The 16,724-nt window shown below is 32.9% G+C and overlaps 2 protein-coding genes across 2 annotated transcripts; both read left to right on the plus strand.

Annotated features, from left to right (window-relative positions):
* The first annotated feature begins 4,395 nt into the window (after nt 1-4,395).
* Nucleotides 4,396-6,929, plus strand: LOC123888131 (translocon-associated protein subunit beta). The gene is made up of 6 exons (XM_045937092.1): nt 4,396-4,692; nt 5,383-5,481; nt 5,599-5,707; nt 5,795-5,866; nt 5,980-5,985; nt 6,569-6,929. Exons 1-6 carry the CDS (start codon nt 4,511-4,513, stop codon nt 6,683-6,685), a joined length of 585 nt encoding a protein of 194 aa, XP_045793048.1. The 5' UTR covers nt 4,396-4,510; the 3' UTR covers nt 6,686-6,929.
* Nucleotides 6,930-10,377: 3,448 nt separating this feature from the next.
* On the plus strand, nt 10,378-16,588 carry LOC123888132 (AUGMIN subunit 4-like). The gene is made up of 13 exons (XM_045937093.1): nt 10,378-10,569; nt 10,700-10,747; nt 11,197-11,322; nt 12,070-12,411; nt 12,538-12,637; nt 12,751-12,799; nt 13,210-13,303; nt 13,656-13,727; nt 13,809-13,867; nt 15,586-15,654; nt 15,731-15,782; nt 16,123-16,200; nt 16,376-16,588. Exons 1-13 carry the CDS (start codon nt 10,441-10,443, stop codon nt 16,427-16,429), a joined length of 1,272 nt encoding a protein of 423 aa, XP_045793049.1. The 5' UTR covers nt 10,378-10,440; the 3' UTR covers nt 16,430-16,588.
* Nucleotides 16,589-16,724: the final 136 nt, after the last annotated feature.

Here is a 16,724-nt window from a genome sequence, read left to right on the forward strand (position 1 = left end):
GCAGTGTTTATTGATTGGATATTTTAGTTGTTCCATAAGTTGTCAAAAATTTCGTTGTTTAAATAACACACTTCATAAGTAAAGAGTCACTGCTCACTAGTACTATTTATGACGTTAAACTTATGCATGGTGCATAAACAAATCTTCACCATCAAATTGAATCTAACAAATCATCAAACGCACCATTTTTCACCCCCAAATCAACAACAGCAACCCCTGAACGTCATCAGATTGATTGTTTCGTAGTTAATTTTAAACTAAAATCATGTCAAAATCATTTTTGTTTTGGAATGATTTCACATTAGATATACTTAATCATGTCAAAACCATTTTTACCGTAGAGTTGTTTCAAAGGGTTGTAATCCAAAACCATTTTGCTGTGGAATGATTTTGTGTGTTATTTATGCATGGTGCATAAGAGCATCCACAATGGAGAAATCCAATTTTGGGTACTTAAGTGGGTCCCGCGTGTACACATCACTCATTTATAATTTTTTAATAATAGTACCTAATAAGCTATGTTGCATGGGTACTCCATTTTCGACCGAGTACCGGTACCGGGTACCGGTACGCGTATGGTACGCACCGACGCCGTACTTTTTTTTTTGTTTTTTGCAATGGGTACACGCGTGGTACACTTGTGGTACGCGCGTGGTACACCAATCCAAAAAAATACGGTTTTTTTTTAAAAGGAATAGACTAAATTCAAAGAGAGATGAAGATCTAGTTTTTATTCATATCAATCTTCGTCTTCTCTCAAGAAAGAGAAATATTAATACTTATAATGAAAGTGCAACAAAAATGTGGGATATTCATAGAGATGAATGAGATTTATTTAATATATAGTTGATATTCTTGAAACTGCTAGTCTTTCTCGCGGTGAACCTAACTAGAGGTCACTCTTTTTAGTGATGATGAAGAGGAAAATAATTGACTTTTTTTGAGCTAATTGGTTTTTAATTTCATATTTTGATGTTTCGAACAATTTAAATTACATTTAAAGTGTGGTGTGATCTTTTTTGTGTTTAATTATTTGTTTTAACAATATAACTATATTATTTGATATATATAATTATATTTTTTAAAAAAATTATAGGGACGTTGTTTACGTAGGAATTTGGTAAACAACCGCTAGTTTAAGTATTTAAACTCGCGTGATCAACTAGTAAATCTCAGGACGATTTTGTGTTTTGTTTACTTAGAAAAATGTTTGAGTGTTCGTCTAAAAGGTATAACAAACACTTAAGAATTAAATCTTTTGCAAACGATGAAAGAAAAAGCTAGTTTGAATCGCCTCGAAACAGCAATTTCATAAACAAACATTAAATAAAACTAAAGAACATTGCTGGAAAGTAAATTGCATTGAATGAAAAGCAATTACAAAGTAAATGGTTCACAAAACATACATCTTCTCCTCGATATTCCTTTCGTTTGATCGCTGAGTACTTAGAATTTTCAGAGAAAGTTTTGTATAAAATTTTGTGACATTTGTTCCGAATGAAAAACTACTATAAATACTATGGCGAAGTGTTAACTGCTTCTTGATCATCTGGACGCTATTCGATTTGCCACGTCGACCCACGTTCTCCACTTTCGACTCTTCTTTCTTCAGTGCGCGCCAATACTCTATTGGGCCGTTGTTGTTTTCTTTTGGGCCTGGACCAACTGGCCCTTTGATTTGTTTCGCCGTTTCGACACGCTCCTTGGCGGGCTAACCTACAAGTATTAACTTCGACGCCTTCGAAACTCTTTCCCGTTTCGACATAGTTGAAGCTTCGACACAATATTTGAAAGTTTTATTTTAACAACCTAACCTTCAAATAAATATTGGACCCACCAATTATATTTAATTGATTAATATCAAATTTATGCCCAACAGACGTACCCGTACCTTAGTTTTTCTAAAAATGACGTACCCCGTACCGGTACCGTACCCGCACCCGGGCAACATAGCTAATAAGCACTCAATCTCTTCAACCCAGCACCTCTTAAAAAATTCTAAACCGGTCCCACAAATAACTACACATTTCATCAATAACTATACATATTTATAAATGGGTCCCACAAATTCTATTAAGTACTATGAGAGAGAGAGTGCTTATTTGAGAAGTGGTACCTATTTGGTACTAAAATGTGTTGTGCTTCAATGGTAGTACCTAATAAGTACCATGAGTACCTAATAGGTACTACACCATTGGAGATGGTCTAAGGAATTCGCTTATGCACCATAACTGTTGTATTGAAATTTTATGAGATAATTTTGGCAAAAAAAAAAGTCTTTGATGATTTTATAAGATTTTGTTGGACTATATTGATTTTGTGAGATTTTAAAGACTTTCTTATAAGACTTTTTTACAGTTACTAATATTTTTAACACATGATTTGAATGAATTTTAAAAGATTTTTTTGAAAAGACTTTTTACGATCAAGATTTCATAATCCTCTGTATATTAAGAAATTTTTGTATTTTAGGAAAGTTTTAAAAGAATCAATAAATTTTAATAAATAAATTATATATTTTTGGGAATCCAAATATTTAACAAAAAATAACAAAGTTGAAGAATCAGAAGAAAAAAAAAGTGTCATAATATAGAAAAAAAAGAATTCCATCATTAAAAAAAAGTAAAATCGACGCCATCTTACTGCAATATGCATACTATATGAAAATGAAATGGAAGGGATATATACAGTGTGATAAGCAGCCGCCGCAATATATTTTCTTCATCCATACCTTTTTTTTTATAACCATAAATCCATCAATTATAAATTGCCAGCAATATGTATGAACACTGTTGATCGAGTATAGCAGTAATCGATGGTAAGAAAATAGAAAGAATTGACTATGAAAAGTTTGTAAAAAGAAAGGATTTGATAGCACCGGCGTCCGAAGACAGAAAAAAAAGTCTTGAAAGATTAAAAAAAGTCTCAAGGGTTTGAGGAGATTGTTGGATGAGTCGCCAGTCTAGCCCAAATTTTTTCTAAAAATAATAATAATAATTTTATAAATAATTTTAAATTATGTTTTATACATATTCATACAAATAGCAATAAGGATAATTTTGGAATTTTTATATAAAATTGAGGATAATTTGGTGAATGTAATAAAAATATAAACATCTTTCCTCCGCTCCTCTCCAAATCTCTACAATTTGGGGAAAGCAAAATTGAACCAAACACAAATACCATAATTTGGTGAATGTAATAAAAATATAAATATCTTCCCTCCATTCCCCTCCTAAAAAGGTAAAAATCGAACCAAACACAAATACTTAAATGTATTTCCTCACCTCCCCTCCCATCCCTTCCAAAATCCCCGAACCAAACAGAACCTTAGATATTGTTGTGAAAACTTTCTACATAGACCATGATAAAATAGTTTTCTTATTATTATTTTTTTTAAATTAACAAACAAAATAACAATAACTATTGAAAATTTATACACGGAGGTGGGAATAGCCGAGCTAGGCTTTACCAAGTCCGAGTCTGGCCTGTCAAAAATTTGAAGGCCTGAGCCTGGCCTGTGGCTATCATAGGCTTATCTTTTAGGCCTGAGTCTGACCCTTTGAAAGTCTAATGTGACCTATTAACATGTTTAAAAGCTTATTTCAGATGAACATATTTAAATAAATAATTATATTTATTTTTAAATATACTTATGAACTAATAAATCAATATCCTTTTGATATTTAACATGACATGTTAGAGACTTTGACTATATATGTCATCATATTTCAATTATAGTTTATAATAATACAAAATCATGTTAATAAACTTAAACTACTGAAAAGGTCAATAAATTTATAATTTAATCAAAATACAAATTTTAATATATAAATAATAATAAATAATAATAGTAGAAAAAAATTCTATTCATATTAATTTAACTAATTAGACTTATAAAAAATCTTTGGCCTACTCTACTTAAAGAAATAGGCGGACCTGGTCTGAGCCTATGTAGGCTAGGCCTGGTAGGTCAACTTAACCTATTCCCACCTCTACATAAATATTTTATAAATAAATGAACGAAATAACAATAACTATTGAAAACTTACATACATAAATGGAAAGTCGATGTTCTAACTCCAATCACAGCGTTCAATCTAGTAATTTTAATATCTTTTATCAATTGAGTTAGAATTTATGACAATAAATTATTATTTTTTCGACGTAAATGGAGTATTCTCTGCGTGCAACTACAGAGACCAATCTCTCGACCTTTGTAAGACAAAAATGAATAATAAATTCTCTCTAAAAATTTTACCACTATTACAAGTCAATATAAAAGAAAATAATTTAGTTTATTTTTTCTTGCATTGAGTATATGGTAATGGTAGTACAAAATTTGTTCGCACTCGATACGAACCCTAGTGGTTGAAATATTATTTGTCCTAAGATCACAACTTTATAATAAACCACAAATAAAAATAAGACTCCCACGATCCATTCTCTCTCTTCCTTCGTCCTCCTCCTCATTGACTCTCTCTCTCTATTTCTCTCTCTGTGAGTGCCAATGGCGGATCCAATCTCCAAACCTCTCATTGCATTTCTCCTCATAGCTTCCATCTTGCTCTGCTCTCAAGCTTCTTCTGACGTCCCCTTCATCGTCGCTCACAAGAAAGCTTCTCTCAACAGACTCAAGTCTGGCGCTGAAAGAGTCTCTGTCACCATCGATATTTACAACCAAGGAACCTCGTATGCTCCGATCTATAACTCACAATTCTCTTTTCCTTTTATTTTTATCTCAATTTCAGATCCCAATTTATCATTTGCATGCATGTTATTATGATCATCGATTTACTTATCTGATTTTTCTGGAATTAGGTTTTTAGGGATTTTATTCAATTTTGTGTTTATGCTGTTTAGATGCTGATTAGATGATAAATCTTAGCTGGATCTTGATTTTTTTGATTAATTTTGAAAGTGATGTTGAAAATTAGGGTAATTGTACGCTTTGATGAGTGGTTAATTAAGAGGCTGAATTGATAAGAATATATAATTTTGATTGTTAGTCATTTTTTAAGCATCTTGAGATTGCTCATTTTGCTTGCTTGCTTGCATGCATTAATAAGTGGAATGAAATGATCTGGTTGTTGGAGTGCTTGATTGTTTCAATTCGATCTGGTTGAGAAGATACGGAGATTTAAGAACTTGATGTGGAAAATTGAACGTTTTGGCGGCTTAATTAGAGTTTAAAGGGTATTGCATTGCACTGCTTGTTTTGTTGTTTTACTTGTAGTAAGATAAGATTTGTATGAAGGGTAGTTCCAAAATGCAAAATCTCTTGTGTTTTATGGAATTGGTTTAAAGGGTATATGTCTGTGTAGTAACCTTTTACGTTGACTATTGATTTTCACTTACCGTTTTTCTTTTTCTCTTTCAAAGGACGGCATATGATGTGAGTCTGGCAGATGAGAGTTGGCCAGCTGACCTTTTCAGCATAATCAGTGGAACCACTTCAAAGACATGGGAAAAGCTTGATGCGTGAGTTTCATATTTATGGTTTTAACATTTTTTTTTGCCACTCTTCAATTACCTCTTGTTTCCACTCTGCTGCTTTTTGGTTTACTTCTTTTTACAAACAAGTCATATTGTTTGCAGCGGTGGTGCCCTCTCTCACACATTTGAGCTGGAGGCAAAATCAAAGGGAGTATTTTCCGGTGAACCAGCTGTCATCAAGTTCCGTGTTCCCACAAATGCAGCTTTACAGGTTTAATTTGTTGGCATTGTTGTCTTTGTCTGTTTTCTTTTCTAGTGAGTGAACTTTTTTACTCATAATAATGGTTTGTTGTATTAGGAAGCATATTCAACTCCCATCTTGCCATTAGATGTTCTTGCTGATAGACCTCCTGAGAAGAAGTTTGAATGGGTATGTTTCTTTTATATTTGATGGTTACATGAATCAATCTAAATAGCTTGGGTTTACTGATATATTGCTTTTTTGTTTCATGTATTAATATTTGGCTGGACTGGATTTCTCAGGCTAAGGTACGGACAATTATTTTATGCTCTCTTTATTTGTGATTTTTGAAATTATTTTGTGAATGATATAAATTTGATTTTAGCATGATGGCAGCCTATTTTTGTTGTTGACTTTGCAAGTTGCCATTCATGAGTGGATCTCATTCACATTGCTGGTGCAACTTTTTCCATTCTTGAGAAATGGATGATCTTGTTTGTTTACTGATGTAAACAATACGGGCTTGTTTGGTTAAACAGTTTTTGTTTTGACTTTTAAATACAAAAATGTCACCTTATTTTTATTTTGCTTCACATTTTCAAAGTTTTGCAAAGGAAACAGTGAAAAAAATTGTTTTAATTGTCTCCTTTACAGACCTTGAAAATAGAAAATATTGAAAATAGAAAACAGTGTCTCACACCAAAGGCTCTAAACTTCATCTGTGTTTGCTTACTTGCTTCACTTTTCTCTCCTAATGTGTTTCACAGGGAAATGATGCTACAGCTTAAAATCTTCCCCACGATGTGTTCTTTTTAACTACTTTCTGGATGTATCATAGATTCATAGTGTTATTATGTATTTACTTTAATCTCAAAATGTTATTGTCTACAGAGGTTGCTGGCTAAGTATGGATCTCTAATCTCGGTGATCAGCATTATCGTTATGTTTGTGTACCTGGTAGCTTCACCATCAAAATCTGGTGCAAAAGGAAGCAAGAAGAAGCGTTAATCTTTGACAAATCAGTACCTTTACAATCAGACATCAGAGACTAGAGTGTGATATTCTGTCAGCGGTCAGTTTTCACCTAGTTAGAACACATGTTTTTGAACTTTTGAATGAATGGTTAAATGAGTTAGTGAGAGAACAATTTTAATTTCTTGACGGCATAGCCTGAACAGTTGTTTTCAGTTCTTATATGGATGGTATGGATCTTAGCTAGCAAAAGTATATCAATCGATTACGTGATCTCATAGCTATTTTGTACTTATTAACCATTTATTATGTTCTGATTATCCTAAAATCTGATGTCCGCGGATGAAAATTAGCCACTTCACCAAGTCAAGCATCTACAAGCTTGTACTCTGTCTGAAGTTTAACAGACTCTGCAGTTTATCAGAGTCAATTTCAAGCTTGTAGATAAAAGGAGACATAACAAACTCCTGAGTTTGAACTTGTACTTTCCTTTTTGCTTGAACTTTGGAGTCTGTCCTCATCATGTCTCGATTGCTTCTTGCTCTCGGTCTCAGCTAAGAGTTAACCGGCTTTCTTGTTTATATTTTGACCACTTAGTTAAATGTCTCTCTTACTTTTGCGTAACTTGCTTTTCAGTCCCCGCCAAGAGTTAAACGGCTTTCTTGCTTTTCATCAGAACCAAAAAATCTTGATTTCAGAAAAAATGAAACATAACCTGTCTTGCCATGCTAGTATTTGATTGTTGTTGATTATAAAAAATGAACTCCAGTTATAATTGTACTACTTTTCTTTTATCACCAAAAAAAATAAAATAAAAAATGAACTCCAGTCTAATCAGTTTATCATCAATCTTTGTTTCCTAACTGTAACCAAATGTTCGATAGAACAGAGATTTAAAATAGAACCAAGCAAGTTTTTTAAAGGTCCCTTTAATTTTACAGTTTCCTCCTTCATACTATTCGTTCTATTGGCTCATTCACATCATCATATTTAGTTACATGAGACGTTTTTGAACGGGAGTTTTATCAATCAGAAGTGAATGGTATTAACTTTTAATTGATGAACAGCTTAAGCTTGTTTGGAGAAAGTGTATGTTTCTCTTTGGCCAGTAATGCCGAAGAGATTTGAGATCTCAAGTCTCAACAGTAAATTTTACGACATTATCTAAGTATTCCTCTAAACATGAGGAAAACAGATAAATAAACAAAATAAATAATTAAAATATGCCAGTTTTCTCCGTCATGCTTGAAGTTTTTTATTCTTATAGTAGGTGCACCAAATTTGATCTGTTGATTGGTGCAAGCTCGTGTGATTGTTCGCTTTTATCAAAATGAAATATGGCCTGGCAAATCTGTAGCTTATATCTATTATTTCTCGTCTTGCTAATTTTATTGTGTTTTTTTGGGTACCATGGTACAATGATACAAACTGATTCCAACTTCAACAGCTTAATAAAAATTTAATTAAGACTTAGTATTACCGTAATTGCCTGTGATTTTCTGATTGTTGACATTGCAATGGGAGAAGAAAGGAGTAATTTGAACGTACAACTTATGAGTGAAATAGGCCTCTCATCGTGGGCAAATTATTTTAACCGTCAGGTAATGTTCCCCAGTTCTACGTAATCCACATGAAACAAAATACTCTCTATGGTGCTTACTATAAGAAGTTCACTTTCTAGATCATAGAAAGTTGGATGTATCTAATCAAAATGGACCAGATACATCCAACATTATATGAATCTAAAAAATATTTTTTTTCTTCTGATAATAAGGATCGGAGGGAGTATTAAATAGACATATATAACTGTTTCCTGCGGATTATTATTGTGTCTATTTTTTTTTTCTTTTCAAATAGTCTAGTGACTAGAAAATCTACCTTAAAGGTGAATGCGACATGTTCAAAATTTGAATGCCGACTTCTGTAGATATAGTGCGATCTCTCTACCAAGTGAACTAAGTTTACGAGACTATGTATCTATTTAATTGTCTAACATTCAATTATATATGTCTATTTGATATTTTGGTTAAAAAATAAAATAAAAAGTGATTTACGAATTTATCTTTTTATCTTAATATGAAATTGACTCATGCAAAACTTGAATAAAACAACCATATATTATAATCAACACACAATAAGAAAGAAGAGACTCAGAGTGTTTTTTTTTTTTTTAAGACAAGAGACTCGGAGAGTTTTTTTTTTTTTGAAGGAAAAGAGACTCGGAGAGTTGTTTTCTCTCAATTTTGCACTCCAACAGGCAATCTAAGACTTAGATTAGGCCATTTGTGGGTTCTTAGTTAACAAGTATATGATTGATTCGAATTGAGGGTTTAATCGGCGTGTTTGAGTAACGACAACTTTAGACGCGAATGAACTTGAAATTAAATAACAAAAATGATAAATTACTGAAATGTAAATTGAGTTCATACATCAATTGAGAGTTTACAGTCTCTCTTAAGAAGCATATCTTTATGCATTTTGTGTGCAAATGTTTTATGTTTTAAGCAATGTATTTCTCTTTCGAAAATGAATTCTCTAAAACAACCTAAATTTCTCCTATTTCTAAGAAAACAAGAAAATTCGAGTATCCACCTTCAGTCCACTCATGTGTGCTACATATAGTGCTAACCGCTCTTCGATATTCGATAATTGTTTGCTCTTATCTTTCTTTCCTATTGAATTTTGAATTTTGGTGGAAAAACTTCTTTTGGCGTTTGTCCTTGGTTTCTTCGAACTACTCTCAGATGTGTCTTCAAACTCGCTTTATTTGCATATGTATATTTCGAAATCTTGTTGACTTTTGAATCCTAAGTTAAATTTTAAATATAACAGTCGTTTATGAAATTGTGATAAACATTTTTTATTAATTTATCCAAACAATAATAATAACGATTTATATTAGTAGATAAAGCTCGCATAAGCTTAAAATAAGTCAATTCAAACGGGCCTTAATTCAATTAAATAATAGGGTTAGGATCAAATGACACCAAGGTGTCAAACTTTTTATATGACACCTCCGATAATTCTTTATCGGATAATCGTATTACAAAATTGACCGTTGGATTGAAAGATACCATAACATGGATTGAAATCGTTTGATACGTCAATAAGATACATCAAAATTAACGTCTTACGAACATTCAAAAAATGAGTTAATTTTTATGTATCATTGATGTATCAAACAATTTCCGATTAATGTTATATTTTATATATATGATCTATGTTATGGTATCTTTCAATCCAACGGTCGATTTTGTAATACGATTATCCGGTAATGAATTATCGGAGGTGTCATATTTTTAAGTTTGACACATTGGTGTCATTTGATCCTAACCCTAAATAATAACATTTCAGTACACATTTTCTCAAAAAAAAAAAAAAAAACATTTCTTTACACATCTTATTTGGAAATTTACCGGTACACTACTGAGGTGTAAAATTCTAGTAGGTCTACGAATAATATTTAATATACACATTAAATAAAATGTGTACCGGATGATTCATCTTGAAAAAATTATAGAGATTAAGAAAGTTAATTATGATATTAAATTTGTTGATAATTGATGTTTGTTTTTACAATTTAATCCTTCAACGAAGAAAATAAATTAATATTTTCTTTCGAGTATTTAAATTTATTACAAATTGTAAAAAACATGCACTATTTTTTATTTTACAAAAAAAAAAGCACTATTATTAAGGGTACGCCGGTAAAAAAATTAAATGGGTCTTCAATTGTCATTTTCTTCAACTTGAAGGCACCAACCAACACCAAAACGACACCGTTTCCATCAATGGTTAAGAGTTTGCACAGCCAGAATCTCCCTTCCGATGTAGCACAGGTCGTTGATCAGCTAGAGCACCACTGCTTGGCTCCTGATGGATCTTTCATCTCCAACCCGCTCTTTAACGATCTCCAACTCGTACTTCTCTCTCTCTCTCTCTCTCTCTCTAAACTATGTTTCCTAGGTGTTTGTTAAATTTCCCCACATAATTGGAAAATGGGTGTTTCATTTAATAGATGGGTATTGAAATTTGCTGTTTGATTTGCAGGCTAGAGAGGAAATGTGCAGGGAAAGACTTGGTTACCTCGAAGCCATGGTATGTATAGCACCAATACCTTGGGATCCAAGGCATGTCGGGTGTCCAATTGACAAACACGTTACTTCCATGTTTTTAAATTATCATTGATGTTTGCACGTCAATGTCAGTGTAAAACTTATTTACACTGTGAAGCACGGACACTCCTTGCATTAGGCATGTCCTAGTGTCGGACACTGACACAACACTGACACTTGTAATTATATTGAATTGTGTTATTTTCTCAAATTATTATCGGTGTCGACGTGTCAATGTCTGTGTCGTGTCCGGTGTCTGTATCCGTGCTTCATAGAACTGACGATGTATATTCATTAAACTCTTAAGGGTTATAATATGAGACTAAATATTTGGTTTTGTTTGGAATTGGTGGTATGAATTTGGTCAAGTGTAGTGTGGATGTGATTGTTATTTTAGTGATTTATATGTTGATGTGGTGGATTTGGTTGCAGGCTATATATTCGGAGGCTATTGGAATGGTAGAAGAGTATCATCAAGCCATTTATGTGTCTAGCATTGGTGGAATTAGAGATACTGGAGGTCTTTATCCGCAGTTCGGTTTGAGGAACTCTCCTCAGGTTTTGAAATATTATTTCTGGAAAGTTTGTTTGATTTACGAGCCAATATGAAATTTGTCTTAAAATGTTGTTGGTTTTGGGAAATTTGAGTTATGAACATGGAGAGAACATTTACACTCTTTACCAAATGCTATTTATGTGAATGGTGTATTATACTGTGGGAAGTCATATTTTAACAGTGTAATAATGAAGATATTGATTTTTTAATAGTAGAATAGGTTACATCATATTACCTGTGTGAGAATGATGTTGATTGTTTTTGCTAAAACATTGAAGTCGTTAACACAGAGAGAACAATTATACTCTTTACCAAATGATCTTTGTGGGAATGGCATATGATATAGATCACTTCTTCACTTCATACCTTACATCATAAGTTACATGGTAGAAAGTGATATTTGAACTGCATATTAATGAAGATAGTGGAGATTTTAATTTAGATATTACGGAGCTGTGAAGCCAAAAGATTAATCTATTGAGCGCTTTGTGAAATTACATTACTCAGTTTTGCAAAAGATGTGTCTTAGGTAGTTGCCTTATAGAGGACTGTGACTGTATTTCTTATAGAATTACATGTATCATTTTCTGTATATTTTGTTAGAATATGTTCTGATATCTCTTTATTTTACCTTTTCAATTCTTGATATTTTATGCTTTCATATCTATTCATTGTGCATTATGTTCTCATATGCGGATTTTGGGCACCGGTCTTCATTGATTTAAATGAACATGTCTATATATTGTCAGGTTTATCAGACATTAGAACATCAAATGGTTGTCGCTGAAGCGGCTCAACGATCGAGACTACCTCTTATTTCCAAAGATGGAGAAGTTCACGATGAAGAAATTGAAAAGCTATGTGTAGTGTCTCGAAGCACCCTTGACAGTACTAGCACCAGTGGCACGATCAACTCAAGCATGAACTCTTATAATTATACCACTCCAAGCAGCTCTGTTAGCGGGGTTAATTATTCTCTTGCTTTTATGGATCCAATGGAAGCTGGAGTTGGTGGTGTTCCGATGCGTTTTCTTGGAATTACACCTGCTTATTTGTGGCAAACACAGCATCAACAATCACCATTATCTGTGGTATAATATGTTAATCAGTATATGAAAGTCAGCATGTATTTTATTTTATATTCTGTGATAGATTGTATTTTGAAGTGATTAGGTTGGTTATGTTTTTAATTATTAACACATAAGCAATATATCTAGGATATGACAGAATATCGCGTGTCTCTGTTGCATGAAGTAGATGCTCGCTTGAAAATGAAATGTTATAAGTTATCAAACGCCTTTGTATTGGATGACAACGGTAAGTGTGAATTGCATATTTCTGATATAATATGGGGGTGTAACGGCGAATTAGTGATTTCCTCCTATTTATAATTTGGTTCTGCTAGTTGATACCTTTGTTTTTTGATTCAGATTCATCATCATTTGAAAGTCAAAGTTCAACCTCACGGCTTCCTGAAAGGTTCGAGCTTATTCAAGTTTTCTAATTCTTGTAATATTTAGGAAGTTATTTTGTTTTGGACAAAATCTTTAGGAAATTCTTATTCACCTGTAATTTGTAACATAAAGAATTCTAATTTAGGATTACGTTTGTTCTAGGAACCCAAGTTAAGAGAGGAGAAAATAATATAATTTGATTGAAAAAGGAACTTTGACAGAAGATAAGCCCATGTAGTCCCAGACTCAAGCTCCTCAGAGAAACTGTTTTCTTTGCCGAATAACAAAATAACAACTGATTTCCCATCCTTCACTCCTCCTTCCCACTATTTATGCTGCCTGGCACTGAAGCATGGACACTTATCACGCATGTACCCACTACCGGTATGCATACACCTACCGTACTGATTTCTTTTATATATGTTATTTTTCCAGGTTGAAGTTATTGATTGAGGAGATTGAAAGAGAAGAAACAGCACTGAGGGATGACCTTTATTCTGCTGATAGAAAATTCGCTGAATATTATCATGTATGTGCATAAGCATTTCTTTCTTGCTGACACAAACGTTTCCCAAAATTCCCACACTGACCCTACATGTGTGTGTCTAACAGAGAGATAAAGAGAGATTGCATGCGTGTTTTGTAGTGCTTATGCATTATATTTCTTTCTTTTGATCTCGTGTCCGTCTTGTGTCTTGGAAAAAACACAATTCCCACATTGAATAAAGATAAGGTCTGAAATGAGTTTATATAGAGTGGTATCCCTCATCTTACAAGCTGATTTTGTAAGGATGAATTAGACCCAATATAAAAACATAATATCGTGTTCATGTTGGTATAATGTAGATAGTTAATGACTTAATGTCATTACTCTTAATTAGGTATTGGAGCAGATGCTTGGGGTGCTCATTAAACTTGTCAAAGATTTGAAGTTGGCACATCAACATAAATATGTGAGTATTTGTTTTTCACTAAATTCCACTACTTTGATAGTTAAGGACACATCTCGACTTGACTTCCCAATGTATTTTTAGGATGAGCTGCAGAAAACATGGCTTTGTAAAAGATGCGAGACCATGGGTGCAAAATTGAGGTTTGTATGTTATATGTTTGTTACCTTAGGGCCTGTTTAATTCCTAACAAAATTGAGGTTTGTTATATGTTACCTTAGGTGACCATGGGTGAAATGATATTTGCTTATGAGTTTTCCTTTATATTGAAAACAATGTTTTGAAATGTTTCAAAAATATTCAATCTATTTCTAAAATGCATTGCTGTTAAAAAAAAATAAAAATTCTAAAATGCATTTTCAAAATGCCTTCTCTAATGTTTATTTTATCAATGGAAACAGGAAACACCGGAAGTAAACAGACCCTTATATATTTTTTCATCCACAGAAAATCCCAAAATAGATTAGACAATTTTGCTTTTTTTTTTTTTTTTTCATATGCTGTGTTTGAAGTTCCAATTTTTTTTTTTTTGAGCAGCATAATTTATATTAAAAAGCACTCTTCATAACATAAGATATGTTATGACAGCTAAAACATAGTACAAGAGATGTATACAAAGTGGAACAGCAAATGCTAAAAAAAAAAAAAAAAACTAATCACACATAACAGAAAACCGCAGAAACACAGAAAACAAAATGCATCAGCCAAAACAAATCAGCCCTTGCAGCAGACACGCGCAACAGGCCCCGTCATCTCTGCATACAATCGACCGGACTCTACTTCCATTCATAAAACATACACGGCCCCTTCGCAATCCTTCCAATGAACCATTACCACGACATCACCTTTATTTTCTCCACCATCTCCTCAACCGTGACTGTACCATTATTAAACACGGAATCGTTCCGTCTCTTCCACACCACCCACATAAAAGCATTCCAGATCAAACACATCCCTGCCTTTTCTTTCTTGTTTGTGACACAGGTAGCCCACATAGCAAAGGAGGTAGCAAGATTCGGGGGAATAATCAAGGTAAAACCCAGCCACCTCGTAATTTCATACCAAACCTTCGACACACAATCACAATGAAGGAAAAGATGAACTGCAGTTTCAGCCTTTCGTTCACACATCACACACGTTTGTTGATCAGTTCGCAGCATATTTCGCTTGTATAAATTATCCTTGGTCTGTACACGGTTTAGTAACAGTTGCCACACAAAAGCACGTACCTTGGAAGGCGAAGCACACTTCCAGAGCCTTTTAAAAACAAAAACCTCGATCGGTTTGAAGTTCCAAAATGGATGTGGTTCTACTTAATAATTATTATATAACATCAAGGAAAAGCGATTTTGGTTCCAAAATTTATATATTGTATGTTAGTTTGGATTTTATACACGCACATTGGTAGTTAATTGATTTTGAGAAGATTTCATGTATAATGGAACATTTGCATGAGACACCAAGGAAATAAATCGTTTGAGTTGTTAAACCAATAATTGAACATGTTCTTTTTTATAATTTTTGCTTATTTGAATTGTAACTTGGTTCAAGCTTTTTGTCACTTTGGTCAAACTGCAATATTAAGTAACCTAACATCGATTGCAGAATTTGTAGTAATATGGTTGTACTTGTAGTATTTCATCCACTGATAACACTAAAACTTTACTGGATTTATGTTTAGTAGAAAGCATGATTTGTGTAACTTTGGCCAAAATGTTTGTCAGATCATTAGTCCAAATATTTTCTGGTTTACTTCGTACACAATTACATAACTTATGTGTTTCTATTATATTATCAGCAATTTGTTAGTTTTGCCGGGTTCTGTTATCTTATAATTTTGATATCTGCAATTGCATGCCAGGGTTCTAGAAAATGCTCTACTCCTCGCAACTTACACCAAGGAGTCTATACCCGCCCTTTTTAAGATAAGGTATGAATGATGAAACCTCAGCAACTCTATACAGTTCCCGATTTAGTTTTAATCAGCCATTTCCTTTTAATTTTAGGAAGTATCTTGTTGCGGTTACTGAAGAGGTTTCTACTACATATAATAAAGCGGTATGTTTCCATTTTCTTTTCTAGATGTCTTTTCAGTATTGGTCATTTTCTTTTCTTGACGTTCCACCTTGATAGAAATGAATAATGGATTGATGCTCATCTGTTCAATCTCCAGTCCTCACATTTCTGTTTTAATCTAATAATATAAAAAACCTTCCTATCCTAAATTTATGGTTGAAATCCTTATGATAATATTTTCCTCCATTATCATGAATGTGTTGGTTATATATATATATATATATATATATATATATATATATATATATATATATATATATATATATATATATATATATATATATATATATATATATATATATATATATATACCTTGTACCAGGTTACTCGTCTGCGTGAATACCAGAGTGTCGATCCTCACTTTGAAGACATTGCAAGACAGTACAACGACATTGTAAAGGTGACAATAGTTTAGCAAATACACACTTCATTCATAACAAATGTTATAGATAATGTCAATCAACTTTCCTTTAAGTTCTCTCAAATATTTGAATTTAGGGGAAAAAACACCATGTTATATTCTCATTTCAATTTCCTATCGTTCACTAAATTGTAACGTTCACTAAATTGTGCAGAAATTGGAGAACATGCAATGGACAATCGAACAAGTTGAAATGGATCTGAAGTGAAACGTATGTCGCGGATAGTGCTACCACGTAGAAGTTTTATGTTGTGTCATTTTAACACAGTTTGGTTCTCTAAATGTTAATGGTGTAACAAAGTCATGACCCTCTCCCTTAACCATGCATTTATTTTGTTACTTATGATAGAAATTTGAAACATCATTCCATGTTGGCGCATCTGGAAGAGTTAGTTGAGAACTATTATTTCACACTCCTTAAGTAGAAGTAAGTAGATACTCAACGATACTTTTTTAGGTTTTCTTGATACCCAGTCTCATATCCGGCCGCTTCGTTAATTGCT

Source organism: Trifolium pratense, linkage group LG6, assembly GCF_020283565.1.
Source record: "Trifolium pratense cultivar HEN17-A07 linkage group LG6, ARS_RC_1.1, whole genome shotgun sequence".
NCBI classification, from domain to species: domain Eukaryota; kingdom Viridiplantae; phylum Streptophyta; class Magnoliopsida; order Fabales; family Fabaceae; genus Trifolium; species Trifolium pratense.